The sequence below is a fragment of the Scyliorhinus torazame genome, chromosome 18 (assembly GCF_047496885.1).
Source record: "Scyliorhinus torazame isolate Kashiwa2021f chromosome 18, sScyTor2.1, whole genome shotgun sequence".
In the NCBI taxonomy this organism is placed as follows: Eukaryota; Metazoa; Chordata; class Chondrichthyes; order Carcharhiniformes; family Scyliorhinidae; genus Scyliorhinus; species Scyliorhinus torazame.
Genome location: NC_092724.1, coordinates 86,314,639 through 86,329,335, shown reverse-complemented (window position 1 = coordinate 86,329,335; position 14,697 = coordinate 86,314,639). Strand labels below are relative to the sequence as shown.

General features: G+C 45.7%; 2 protein-coding genes across 2 annotated transcripts in view; both read right to left on the bottom strand.

The window, feature by feature from the left end:
- The window catches only part of fads6 (fatty acid desaturase 6), a 1,169,976-nt gene that overhangs the window by 561,262 nt on the left and 594,017 nt on the right, over positions 1 to 14,697 (bottom strand). The gene's annotated exons all lie outside the window — the stretch shown is intronic.
- Positions 6,245 to 14,697, bottom strand: part of LOC140395342 (phosphatidylinositol 4,5-bisphosphate 3-kinase catalytic subunit gamma isoform-like) — a 66,084-nt gene continuing 57,631 nt past the window's right edge. The window contains exons 9-10 of the mRNA XM_072482982.1: positions 13,722 to 13,879; positions 6,245 to 9,095 (exon numbers count right to left, since the gene is read on the bottom strand). Coding sequence (XP_072339083.1) covers positions 8,814 to 9,095; positions 13,722 to 13,879 — 440 coding nt within the window. The 3' untranslated portion in view covers positions 6,245 to 8,813. The remainder of the gene's footprint in view (positions 9,096 to 13,721; positions 13,880 to 14,697) is intronic.

Here is a 14,697-nt window from a genome sequence, read left to right as displayed (position 1 = left end):
CTGTACTTCTGCCTTCATTTACCCATGCGGGGTCTTGGTGTGCTCTTACTGGATTCATTGTGGCGTCTGCTCTCTCATGCTCTGTCATTTTCTGTACAGACTGTTCCCAAGCTCTGGGCAAACGTTTCAGAACCCACACTTCATTGTGTGCTGGGTTTGAGGGGTCGTAACTGGCACATGCCTTCTGTCCTGCCTCTGTGGCATGGGATACTAACGTACGGGTCCATTTGGCCCTATTGTCTGCTGATAAATGGGCGCGGGCTAACTCACCAAATACAGCAGTAAAATGGATCCAAAGGCGTCCAGCAAACGCTGTTGGATGCTCTCCCTTTTTCTGTCTGCACCGGTTGAGTCCGTCCACCGGATCTCCTCTGTTATATCCTATGGCGTCTAAAATGGCCGGTTTCATTTCTTGGATGCTACCTCCTCCTACATTTTGTGGGTCGGGAAGGGCTGAACTAACTGAGGGATCTAAACACATAACTATGAACTTTACTTGCTCCGGCTCGTCTAAACCATACATGAGGGTTTGTTGTTTCACGAACTCGAAAAAGTGATGTGGATCCGATGTGGGGTGGAAAGTATCTATCTTCTCGCGGGCATCTCGTAACTGGGTGATAGTTAATGGGGTGGTGTGCACAAAATCGGGTTGGCCTTCCGTGGTAACCCTGCGCTGCGTGGTAATTGGGTGCATTGGGTTGGGTGCTGCCTGTGCAGTCGGTGGTGCAGGTGCTTTTCTGTTTGGGGCCTGGGGGGCTCTATTTTGATTCTCCGTCTCGCTTATGTACCGTTGGGCCGTTTCACTGAGTTCCTGCCAATCGGGGCCGTCTTCCTGATCTAGCTGTGGGGCAAAGGTGTCTCTTAACCAATTTTGAACCGATAGCAGGGATTGGAAACTTGCAATTTGCTGCCTGCATTTGGCATGATCCACCGAACTCTGCCTCTGTTCTGTGGTGGAACTGTGGAGTGCTCGGAGGGCTGCTTTTAGATCATCGCACTGTTTCTTTAACTGCTGTACCTGATTCTCTGTCTCTTCTCTTACCATTGCAGCATGCTGTGTGTCCTGGTAGGCCTTATCATACTGGATTTGGAAGCTGCTAAGGTGGGCGAGACAGGATTGATATGCCCTCTTGACATCATCCATTTCCTTGTCCTTCGCCGCTAACTGCTCCCAGAGCTGCACATTTAATCTCTCGCTTTCACTGATATCTCCCTCTCTACTTCTCTCCCCCTCAAGCTGCTTGCGAAGCGTCCTCATGACCTCCTCTGTGCCTCGCAATTGTGCCAGATAGGACACGATTGCCATCGGCTTATGGACCTTAGTCAAACTCTTATGGATCTCGGTCAGGCTGTCTCACCAAGTCTGTCCTATGCTGCCAGGACCTGTCTCTTCATTCACGCAAAACTCAGACTATAGGGGCCATCCTTTCCCCTTAGGTATCTCATGATCTCTTCTTCCCATACGGGACACTGTTCTGATCTGTTGGTCGCTGCGACCTGGGGCTTTTGTGGATGCATGACACATTCCATTGCCTTCATGGCCATCCCTACAAATACTTCGGACTCCCGGAAATTTGGAACAAGGGGAATAAAGCGGTGGTGCAAACACGGGTACGGATCAAGCTATTTTCCGGTTTACGCAACTCCCGAAAGTTTCATGCAACAAAATCGATCGAGGTTACCTTATATCCCTTTGTTAGTACGCATGCAAATTACACACTTCCGAATTCTGGAGGTTTGATCGATCCTGGTTTCGCTTGTGGTTTCTTTTATTTTGCCAATTTGGATTCTAATTCAAACGTTTTTGTGGGTTCTCTCGGAGTGACACAGTCACTTCTGGGTCAAGTCCTGTCAGATGTTGCCAATGACTGTTGCGAGTTTATAGAACATAGAATACAGCGCAGTACAGGCCCTTCGGCCCACGATGTTGCACCGAAACAAAAGCCATCTAACCTACACTATACCATTATCATCCATAAAAGTTTCTTTTACTTTGTCTTTTCTGTGGCTCTGTTCCAATTATGGCAATCAGTGAGTTTGCCCTTCCTTTTGTGTCATCTATGTCCGAATGCTTAGAGTCGGCAGGTATCAAATGATACCACCACAAGTTTCAACCAGCTATCGATCAAAGAGCCAAACACCAGTTAGTTAGTTCAAGGTCAAAGGTACTTTATTTACACACAATTAGTCATGCAACATAAACACTACTAGTTAACTGCACCTATCGACTAAGACAACCTGTACTTAACTTCAGGCACCCGGCTTAGGTCAGAAAACTGGCCGCTGTTCGATTCTGGATCAATCGGGTTCGAAGGAGTAACTGCTGCTCAGATAGGCTCATCCGTCTGATAGCGAGCATTGAACTTGGACTTGCTTCTGGTGTTGCTGCAATTGGCGATGGCCGTGACCGGGGTACCAGGACCAAGAGAGAGCGAACATGTGGCAAACTCTTCTTCTTATATTCGGGGGGGGGTTCCGCGCTCTTTTGGGCGGTCCTTCGATTTGGACCTTACTAATTGGGTGATCCCTGATCACTCCGTTCGATTCCTTAGCCAATAAGTGGGCAGGGATCTGGATGGCTGGGCATGTCCCAAGTGGTCACTGACCCCATTGTTTGCATTTCCCTTGAACAGGGAGTGGCGCCAAAATGTCTGTGACTGTACCGGTTGCTTGAGTACCAGTCCTTTGTTTTGGTGAAGATGGGCTATCAAATGCTAATCGGCCTCATTAAAATGCTAATTGGACGGAGTTTCGATACTGTCTGGACTTCTTGTATTTCAGGTTCTGAGCCTGCCTGAGTCTTGGCTTGTCTATTTTACCCGCTAGGCTTTGCGAGTTTCCCTGCACCTAGTTGGAAGTGGCCATCCCAGATGGCTACAGACCAGGCACCGGACTGTGGCAACTAGGGGCTTTTCACAGTAACTTCATTGCAGTGTTAATGTAAGCCTTTTTGTGACAATGATCATTAAAAAATTATTACTTGTGACACTAATAAAGATTATTATTGTTATGAGGCTGTCAAAGAGGTTATTCTCTTAGAGGAGTTTAAGAATCCCCTACATCCTATAGCAAGAACCCATGTTGAAGACCAGAGGTTGAAAACTGCTGGGCAGGCAGCAATTATGGCTGATGATTATGAGCTAATCCATAAATTTAAACCTCTGTTCCATCACCCTCATAATTTTGAAAAGGATAGGAAGTGGGAGAGTGAAAGGAAGGCAGGTAGCCAAGGTAAAAATGGATAGTTGGGAAAACTCTTGAGATCTCCTCAGACCAAGAAGGAAGGTACTGAGAGTAGAGGTGACACTTGGAAGCCTAGGTGTTACCATTGTAATAAAGTTGGACCCGTTTGTTTAGCATGTTGGAAGTTGCAAGGAAAACCCATGGGACTTGTGGGGATTCATGAGGAGGATTCTGAAAAGGGAACAAAAATGGAGAATACTATAGGGTAGACTGTAGCTTTAACTGGACTTAGGAGATTTGAGGTAAACATTGCTGTAGCAGAAGGTGTGAGGAATGAGGTAGATGGGTGATATTCCAGGTTTTTGTCTGAGGGGAAGGTCAGCCCATTTTCCTCAACTTATGTAGACAGACCGATAATTTTAAGGGACACAAGGGCGACTCAAACTCTCGTATTGGAGAAGGATTTGGTTTTCCTTCCAGAGAGCTCAGTGAAAGCTGAGGTATTAGCGAATGGGGTAGGTGGAAGTTGTATCCCAGTTCCATTGTATAAAGGGCAATTGGAGTGTGATTTAGTGTCAGGTCCTGTAGTTGTTGGCGAGATTAAAGAGTTCCCAGTTGGAGGAGTAGACTTGCATTTGGAGAATGATTTAATGGGAGTGAACGTTGTAGCTTCATCCAATGATTACAGAAAGTCCGAGGGACGTACTACAGTTAGCACAAAAAATGCCAACGGTAGAGCATATGGGAGTTACGAAAACTCATTGAGCTGTAAATTACTCAAAGAAAGAAATGTTGGCAGACGTTTATCACATATCAAATGAGTGGTAGTGAACCAGATTCTAAGAATTCTAAGACTGAAGGTGACCATAAGAAAGAGTTTGCATTTGGGAGTGACAGTGATGAAGAGTCAGACGAGAGTTTTGACTTTGATTTTGGTTCTGATTATGCAATAATGATAAACAGTTGTTACCGAATAGGCCTGTCGCTCATTATCAATGAACAATTGGCAAGTAATTCTTCCAAAGCTAGTAAAGAAGATAGCAAGCCGAAGAAGAAAGTGAAGTGGACTTTTTTTTAAAAAGTGATTTGTTACAGCTGCTTGCAGTAAATCCATTGCCAATCCCTTCAGGTGAAAGAATTTCCTAGAGCATGCTTGCTTTGAAGGACTATATACATGATAATGTGACATTGGTTAGTCAGGGGAGGGTAGTAAGGACTGTGAAGTGAGACCAAGCGAGCGGCAGGTTAACCCACATTTTTTTGAAGGTCCACAGTGCTTCGAGGTAAAAGAAACAGATAGCATGAGGTGAAATAATCGGTAATCAATTCCTTTTGAGAATTAAGGGGTAGGTGGATGGAGAACCCTGTAGTGATTCTGCAACTATATATGTGACCAAAATCAAAAGTTTCATAATGCTCATCCTCTAATTCTGAAAGTAGAGTGGAACGATTGAAATCTGGAAAGCACTAATCATGTCAGCCCTTATTCCTAATTAGAGATAAAGGCTGCGATTACAAAAACTCTGATGAGGAGGTAAAAGTTGTCACACAAGAAATAGTGCATATAAAGTCAAGCAACTCTGAGAGGATTGAACCCTCAGCTGCAAAGATGTAAAGATCGAGAGGTTGAAAGAGTCTATGGGTTAAAAATGAACCAAATATATCCTTCAGCGCTGGCAACCCAGGTTGACTGCAAGAGATCCGTGAAATCTGGTTAAACATTTATTGGACACTCAGGAAAGACTGATGTTACAAAAGGAGACCGATATAGTAAAGGTACTGAAAGAATATAGACGGACTTGTAGGGAAACACCGGGGGCAGTCCGTTAAATAATCATGACGTAGACATAAGAAACTTTGAACCACATCCGTTTCAACTAAACCCACAGAGACGAGCTCAGTTAGAGATTGAAGAACGACAATGTATGTTGGACATGTTGCAGAAACCGGCAAAGCCGCTGTGATCCACCGAACGCCAAGTAGAGTTTGGGGAATCGCGGGTCATATTGGAGTACAAACCGATGCTGGCCGCCCCGGACTTCCACACCATAATCCACTTGCACTTATAGAAAGTTTAAAACCCGGAACGCAAGGTTATTCCATTGGAGTTTATCATTACAGCAGTTTAATATTAAAATTGTACATATACCCAGAAAAAATAATGGCCTGGATTTTCCGCTGACCACCGCTGGTACGGGCTCCCCAATGCTGCAGTGAATTGAAGAATTGGGATCGCCGCTGGGTATCGGCGAGCGCCAATCTGACCGTGATGCTCTGATAACCCCCACCCCGCGCGCTAGCGGGAGAATGTAAATTAATGCAAATGGGTCTTAATGGCTTATTTGCATCCATTTAGCAGGCCAGGCACACTCTGGGCCGGAAATCACGTGGGTGGGGATTACTACAGGTTTCATCAAACGTGAACCTGACGTGGTGGACCTCACGGTGGGCCAAGGGAGTAACTACTTAGGGGAGCTAGCCCCAATGTCCATCAAGGGCCACCCTCCACACACACATAATGCACGACCTGCCCACTCCTCCTCTTCCAGATCCCTCCTTCACAGCCCCCCCCCCGACCCACTGCAAGCCCTAAAATGCGTGACCTCCTAACTAGAGAGATCCTCCACAGAGACTCTCTTAATACGGAGACCATCCTGGGACCCCGTAATAGGGAGATCCCCATCCAGGGACCCCAAAATAGAGGGACTCCCCACAGACGCCCCCAGAAAACAAAACCCCCCTGGAAGCTAGAGGGCAGTCAAACAGGGACAGTGAAAAAAAATATGCTGTAATACTTACCAGGAATTACCACATGTCCATTCCTGGAAAGGAAACAGCTCTTACCTGTGTTTAAACCCCTCAGATTCTGTAGCTGTAACCCATTCATTAATTTCCAGTAGTGGGCTGTGATTGATAGCATTCACAGAACAGCAGGAGCCTTGATTCACTCATGGGTGAGTGACTCTAAAGTGCTGAAACCCCAATGTTTACAAACATCAACCACATCAAAGAGTGGCAAGTGCATTGCAACCACAGGGAAGTAAGAAAAGACCCCAGCAGATTGTGCAGCACTGTTCAATGTAATAGATTTCATTGTTCACATAATGTCATTTATTGGTACAAAGAAATCCAATATATATCGTTTGGCAGTTTGATTCAAGAAAGTTGCTTTTATGTTAGATTCAAACAAGTGAGAACAGCGTTTCTCTTTGATTTCTTAAAGAGTCTCGCTAGAAATGCTTCTAGGGGAAGCTTATGTGAGGGCTTATCGGGGTCGGTGCAGACTCGATGGACCGAATGGTCTCCTTCTGCACTGTATGTTCTATGTCTATGTCTATGTCAATGCTGTAGTGGTAATGTCACTGGACTAGTGACCTAGAGTCATGCTCTGTTTACCCGGGTTCGAAAACAATAAAGAAAAAATTCTGGAATTAAAAAATGATGGCCATGAAACCATTGGCGATGCCCACATCCCATGAATGAATAAAAGAAACAATTGCATTTCACTACAGAATGAGGCTTTGTGACAGGATCAAACAAGTTATCTTGCTACCTGATCCAAAACAAACAAGGCCCTCAATTGTTGATGGAATTTTCCACTGTGGTAAACATTTTAAAGTATATTTAAGTAACGTATATGGCAGCTGCCTGTAGCTAGGTGGAGAAGATGAAAAAAAGGAGTAATGCCCCTGTGATTTTTCTGCTCAGTGGCTCCCGAGAGAGTCTTGGAGATTAATGCTCAATTCCTGAAGACCTCAGGACAATCCTAGAGGGATTGACAGCACTGCTGGGCCTTATCTCTTCCATAATTTTAAACACCTCTATCAAATCATATCCATGTAATACCTTTCCTCTCTATTTAATACCTTCAAATTATTGTTCATATTCTTCTCAACAATTTTACAAATGATTGTTAGAATTAACCAGCTGGATTTTCCCACCTTCAGGTGTAACTTTGGAAACTTTGTATCTACGTGAACCTCCATCAGAGTAAAGTCAGTGAATCTCTAAAGTGGTGCAAATATAACTGGACCTGGGCCCTCAGGAGGCCATATTCAGGGTGTCGGACCAGCCAGGTTTGGGGTGTCGGACCAGCCAGGTTTGGTAATGGGTGCGAAGGCAGATGTTGTAGCCTGCGCCTCATTGATCGGCCAAAGGCGGATCCTGTTGGGATGGAGATCAACCTCTCTACCCTGTGCCCTGGTGTGACGGGAAGAGCTGCTGGAATTCTTAACCCTTGACAAGGTTAAGTTTGAACTGCGGGGAAGGATGGAGGGATTCTACAATTCATGAGCGTTATTCATTATGCACTTTCAAGAATTGGATCACATTGAACATTAGGGGGGATGGGGGTTGGGAGGGTTGCGGGGAGGGGGAACTGTATGTGTTAATGGAGACTATGGGTGATTCCTGATTCCTTTTTGTTATTTGTTTATGTTAACATGCAGGCTGCTGTTTGGGGGTTTGGTGAGAGGATGGAATTGTTGTTGTTGATATGGGGATTGACGTTGCATTCGGTATTGCTTATTGTTTATTGTTGGTGGGTGTAAATTTGGGAGAAAATGTGAAAAAGGAGAATTAAAATATTTATATAAAATAACGAGTAAAGTCAGTGAAGCAGGAGAAATCCTAAAGTAGTTCTAGAGAGTGGATTGTGTGACAACAGCACAGAATGATCGATCAGGTAACTAATTCGGGCATTAGGAGTATTAAACATAGCTGGGCAGTGAGCAGGGCGGGTTTGAGTATGAGGGGATTATTCACTAATGGGCTGAATAGGCTCAGGTTTGGAGAAGTGAATGGAGGCACAGGGAGATCTGCGCATTTGTCATTATGTTGGATTTAGTGAGGATGCAAAGTGCCAATGTGCGACTTGGAAGCTGGCAACACCTCCAAAGTTAAACTGGTGGGTTATTCACCAGAGCCACAAAGACTCAATAAAAATGGGTGTCCAGCAGCTGCAAGAGAGTCGTGCCCAGTGCACCAAATGTAAAAGATGCTTTCAGTAGAAGTTGGGCAATTGGCACGTCAGGTGCCATTCAAAGCAATGGGGTTTCCATGGTGATCACAGACTTAGTGAGAAACAGGGGTTGGAGGAAAGGGGCAGCAAGCATTTTAAATGTTCATCGGCTGGTGGGAATCGGAAGCTAATTGAATTTTGAGCCATGTCTGAGTTATTGAAATTGATGATTCTTTGTGGAAATCAATGGAGAGCTCCCAGCATCTGCGCCAACAATAGCAGCTTGCAGTCTTTGACAGATTTTCATCCTGTCTTTCACACGCTGCAAAATTCCAAGTCTGTTTGTGTCAAAATCACCGCAGGGGCCCAGCAATTGAACAGTCCCTTTGGGTGCAGGGCAGCCTTACTTTTGCTTGTTGTTGAGAGAGGAGAGGATGATTCAGATTTTTTTGAGCTATATTGTGGGTCAGTTCCGTTGCTGTTTTTTGGGGGAATGCGGAAATGTATTTCAAGCTTGGTTGAGACTCAAAACTGAAAAGCTAAGTGCTGGCCAAAGTCTTGACCAAACAAACTGCACTGGGATAAGGCTACATTGGGAGAGAGGTGCCGTTCCTAGTTTGAGGACATAAGCCGCACGTGTCATTCTCCCTCCGCTTTGCGTTTTTTGCAGCTATGCAGAGTGTTTCTCAACTCCCTGTTTTATCCCAAGCACAAGGTGGAGGAACCAGTTGAACTGGACGGTCCATCCCTTGTCCCGGCAGATCTCGATCTGGTCCAGAAAGTGCTTCTTGGCCTCCTCTTCATTCTTGCCGACCGTCAGTGTCTCGCGAATATATTCAATATCTTCTTTGCTGGTTAGTTGTGGCATCCCTGTCATTACCATCATGGAGAAGAGTATAATCAGTAGGTTGGTGTGGTGCCGGAGTGCAAGATAGGCCTTGACACAGATATCCTGTGGGAGGAAACAAAATATAAATGTTTTGGAAATGAAATATTGTATCTATTTTCTTTTGTTCAAGCTGCATTAAAGAGAAAATACACTCAGTCAGACACTGCATAATGTAGCAGACAGGGTCTCCATGTAGCATGGGGGCGGGATCCAGATTGCAACGTCTCGCAAGGTCATGTTAGATCTCGCAAGGCGTCAACGAGCCAGGTAAATCTCACGAGAGGCCTCTCATGAGATTTACCCCAATTTGGGTGTGGAGTTTGATTTTGCCCATACTGTTTAGTGGGCCTGACATTTTGTGCCAAAATGTAGAAGCTGACAAGTAATGAATTTGGGTTCATCCATTCGGTCCCACACATATTGTGCCCTCAATGTTTGTCACCAATGAGTATGATAAAGCCGTGATGTGGAGAAGCCGGCAGTGGACTGGGGTGAGCACAGTAAGTATACTGCTATACTGCTTTATCAATAAGTAGTCTTACAACATCAGGTTAAAGTCCAACAGGTTTGTTTTGAATCACGAGCTTTCAGAGCACTGCTCCTTCCTCAGGTGAATGAAGAGGTGGGTTCCAGAAACATATATATAAACAAAGTCTTGCATCTTTGGCTTTGTCTACATACATGTTTCTGGAACCTACCTCTTCATTCACCTGTGGAAGGAGCAGCGCTCCGAAAGCTAGTGATTCAAAACAAATCTGTTGGACTTTAACCTGGTGTTGTAAGACTACTTATTGATAAAGCAGTATAGCAAAACAAAACAAAATAGAATCAAAGTCCTGTACTAAGAGTAGCAGCTCACCCAGGAACAGAGACTGGAAACTAGCTTTTTGCCAATTTTTCAAACTGCTTTTTATGTTAGGACACCTCACACATATAGGATCCAGATGGGTCTTGATAAGGTGGATGTGGAGAGGATATTTCCTCTTTGGGAGAATCTAGACTAGAGAGTCACTGGTTAAGTGGTGACGTGACCCATTTAAGACAGAGATTAGGAGAAATCTTTTCTCAGAAGGGTTTTGGATCTTTGGTACTCTCCTCAAAAGGCAACGGAAGCAGATTCTGTTTTTTTAAGGCAGGGTCTCCTGACCCAAGCATCTTTTGCTTCATCAATAATCTTGCTTTCATCATAAGGTCTGAAAGTGGGGATGTTTACTGATGATTACACAATACACAATGACTTTTGAGATACTGAAGCAGTCCATGTCCAAATACTGCAAGACCTGGACAATATCCAGACCTGGGCTGACAAGTGGCAAGTAACATTTGTGCCACACAAGTGCCAGGCAGTGACCATAGCCAACAAGGGAGACTCTAACCATCTCCCCTTAATATTCTATGGTATTACCATCACTGAATCCCCTATTATTAACATCCTGGGGGTTACCATTGACCACAAACTGAACTGGACTGGCCATACCAATACAATGGCTACAAAGCAGGTCAGAGGTTCGGAATCCTGTGGCGAGTAACTCACTTCCTGTCGCCCCCAAAGCCTGCCCACCATCTACAAGGCACAAGTCAGGGGTGTGATGGAATACTCTCCACCTGCCTAAATGAGTTGCAGCTCCAAAAACACTCAAGAAACTCAACCCAATCCAGGACAAAGCAGCCCACTTGATTAGCACTGCTTCTACAAACATTCACTCCCTCCACCATCGTCGCACATTGGCAGCCATGTGTACCGTCTACAAGATGCACTGCAGGAACTCACCATGACACCTCAGACAGCATCTTCCAAACCCACAACCACTACCATCTCGAAGGACAAAGGAAACACCACCATCTCAAAGTCACTCACCATCTGGACTTGGAAATATATTGGCCGTTCCTTCACTGTTGTTGAGTCAAAAGCCTGGAATTCCCTCCCTAACAGCACAGTACGTGTACCTACACATCAGGGACTGTTGCGGTTTGAGAATGCAGCTCACCACCACCTTCTCAAGAGCAATTAAGGATGTGCAATAAATTCTGCCTTGGGCAGCGACACTCGCATCCAAGAATGTATTTTAAAAAATAGATTAGTGATAAACAAAGGGTGCAACGCCATCAGGGGTAGGTGGGAATGTGAAGTTGAATGGCGAGCGAGTTCAAAGGTCTGAGTGAGCCACTCCCATTGGTAATTCATTGTGGTGGGACGGTGGCACAGTGGTTAACACTGCTGCCTCACAGCGGCAGGGACCTGGGTTCAATTCTGGCCTTGGGTGACTGTCTATGTGGAGTTTGCACTTTCTCCCCATGTCCACGTGGGTTTCCTCTGTGTGCTCGGTTTCCACCCACAGTCGAAAGATGTGCAGGTTAAGTGGATTGGTCATGCTAAATTGCCCTTAGTGTCCAAAGATGTGCAGATTTGGTGGGGTTACAAGGATAGAAATATAAAAAATAGGTGCAGGAGTAGGCCATTCGGTCCTTCGAGCCTATACCGCCATTCAATATGACCATGGCTGGTCAGGCAAATTCAATGTCCCACTCCTGCTTTCTCTCCAAACACCTTGATCCCTTTAGCCGCAAAGGTCACATCCAGCTCCCTCTTGAATGTATCCAATGAACCGGCCCCAATGGCTTTCTGTGGTCGAGAATTCCACAAGGTCACAACTCTCTGGGAGAAGAGGTTCTTCCTCATCTCAGTCCTGAATGGCTTACCCCTTATTCTTAGGCTGCGACTCCTAGTCCTGTACGTGAAGGCCAGCATGCCATTAGCTTTCCTCACCGCCTTCTGTACCTACGACACCCAGGTCTCGTTGCACTATTTAAAATGATAATTATCTTTATTGTCACAAGCAAGCTTACATTAACACTCAATGAAGTTACTGTGAAAAGCAGCACAGTAGCACAATGTGTAGCACTGTTGCTTCACAGCTCCAGGGTCCCAGGTTTGATTCCCAGCTTGGGTCACTGTCTGTGCAGAGTCTGCACGTTCTCCCCATGTCTGCGTAGGTTTCCTCCGGGTGCTCCGGTTTCCTCCCACAAGTCCCGAAAGACGTGCTGTTAGGTGAATTGGGCATTCTGGATTCTCCCCCAATGTACCCGAACAGGTGCCGGAATGTGGCGATTAGGGGCTTTTCACAGTAACTTCATTGCAGTGTTAATGTAAGCCTACTTGTGACAATGAAGATTATTATTATTAAAAGCGCCTAGTTGCCCTGTAGTGTAGGTACACCCACAGCGCTTTAAGGACGGGTGTTCCAGGATTTTGACCCAGTGACAGTGAGGAACGGCGATATATTTCCAAGTCAGGATGGTGAGTGGCTTGGAGGGAAACTTCCAGGCGGTGGTGTTCCATGAACCTGCTGCTCTTGTCCTTCTAGGTGGTAGTGGTTGTGGGTTTGGAAGAGGCCGTTTAACGAACCTTTATAAGTTCCTGCAGTGCACCTTGTAGGTGGTACACACAGCTGCCACTGTTCGTCGGTGTTGGAGGGAGTGAATGTTTGTAGAAGGGAGTGAATGTTTGTAGAAGGGATGCCAGTCAAGCGGGCTACTCTGGACTGGATGGTGTTGAGCTTCTTGAGTGTTGTTGGAGCCTCACTCATCCAGGTAAGTGGAGAGTATTCATCACACTCATGACTTGTGCCTTGTAGATAGTGGACAGACTTTGGATAGTCAGGAGATGAGTAACTAGCCACAGGTTTCCTTTTTTAAAATACATTTTGAGTGTCCAATTCATTTTTTCCAATTAAGGGGCAATTTAGCGTGGCCAATCCACCTACCCTGCACATCTTTGGGTTGTGGGGGCGAAACCCACGCAAACACGGGGAGAAGGTGCAAACTCCACACAGGCAGTGACCCAGAGCCGGGATCGAACCTGGAACCTCGGCGCCGTGAGGCAGCAGTGCTATCCACTGCACCAGCCACAGGTTTCCTAACCTCTGACCTGCCCTTATAGCCACAGTATTTATATGGCTAGTCCAGTTCAGTTTCTGGTCATTGGTAACCCCCAGGATGTTGATAGTCCGGGATTCAGCAATGGTAATGCAATTGAATGTTATGGGGTGATGGTTAAATTCTCTCTTCATAGAATCATAGAATTTACAGTGCAGAAGGAGGCCATTCGGCCCATCGAGTCTGCACCGGCTCTTGGAAAGAGCACCCTACCCAAGGTCAACACCTCCACCCTAACCCCATAACCCAGTAACCCAGTAACCCCACCCAACACTAAGGGCAATTTTTGGACACTATGGGCAATTTAGCATGGCCAATCCACCTAACCTGCACATCTTTGGACTGTGGGAGGAAACCGGAGCACCCGGAGGAAACCCACGCACACACGGGGAGGATGTGCAGACTCCGCACAGACAGTGACCCAAGCCGGAATCGAACCTGGGACCCTGGAGCTGTGAAGCATTTGTGCTATCCACAATGCTACCGTGCTGCCCATCTCTTGTTGGAGATGGTCATTGCGTGGCACATGTGTGGCACAAATGTTACTTGCCACTTGTCAGCCCAAGTCTGGATGTTGTCCAGGACTTTCTGCATTTGGGCATGGACTGCTTCAGTATCTGCGGGGTTGCGAATGGTGCTGAACATTTGTGCAATCATCAGTGAACATCCCCACTTCTGATCTTATGATGGAAGGAAGGTGTACCTGGAGTCACTGCGCGATATGGCAGGTGAGACAGCATTCGATTCACGCACCTGAAACTTCTGGAAGTGTCGGCTTGTCTTCTTGCCAGATGTGCCCATCACAAAGAGAAAGTCAGGAGTCAGAACAAAGGGGACTCTCTCCTTATTGATCCCCAGGAAGCTTTTATAGTTTCCAAGGATATGACCAAAATCAATATGGAAAAGATTTCCTGAATGGAATAAAGCAGAAACTTGTCAATTTATTTTTATTATTACCAACATAAGTGTTCTTTTCACAATTCTCCCATGATTGTTAATGAGTCTCAGAGCAAACTAACCAGCAAGAAGATCAGTAACTAAATGACACTGATTTAAGATAATTAGCAAAGAACCTGAAGGTGATGAGAACTTTTTTTATGCAGCTGGTAGGTTCTGTAATGCATTGATGGTCGATCCAATCATAATTTTCAAACGGAAATTGGATAAATACTTATCAAGATAAAATTTATAGAGCTGAGGGGAAGAATATGAGCCGGGATTCTTCTTTCCAAATCTGCCCCGCTACTGCTGCTAGCAAGGATGGAGAATTTGGCACGCTATCCACAAGCAGCGGGATAATCTACTCCCGCGCTTGTCAATGGGATTGCTACTTGAAGACACTCCATGCTGCTGGGAAACCCACGGGTGGGGGTCCGCTGCTGGCCGGGCCAGAGAATCTCGCCACCAGCAAACAGCCAGAGCATTCTGGCCGTGGGAAAGCTCTTTCAAAGAGCCAACACAGCTACAGGGGAACAAATGGCTTCCTTCAGCACCGTATGATTGTATGAAAACCAAAGCTGCACTGTCAAATGTTTAGCCTAATCCGAAGGATTACAAGAAGTAAATTACAAGGTAAAAGCAGAATATGCTGGATAAGCTCAGCAGGTCTGGCAGCAGCTGTGGAGAGAGAAACAGGAGTTTGACTCTGAAGTAAAGTCAGGCAGACTCTAATTGTTAAGGTGCTGCCAGACCTGCTGAATTTCTCACAACATTTTCTGCTTTTCTTTCA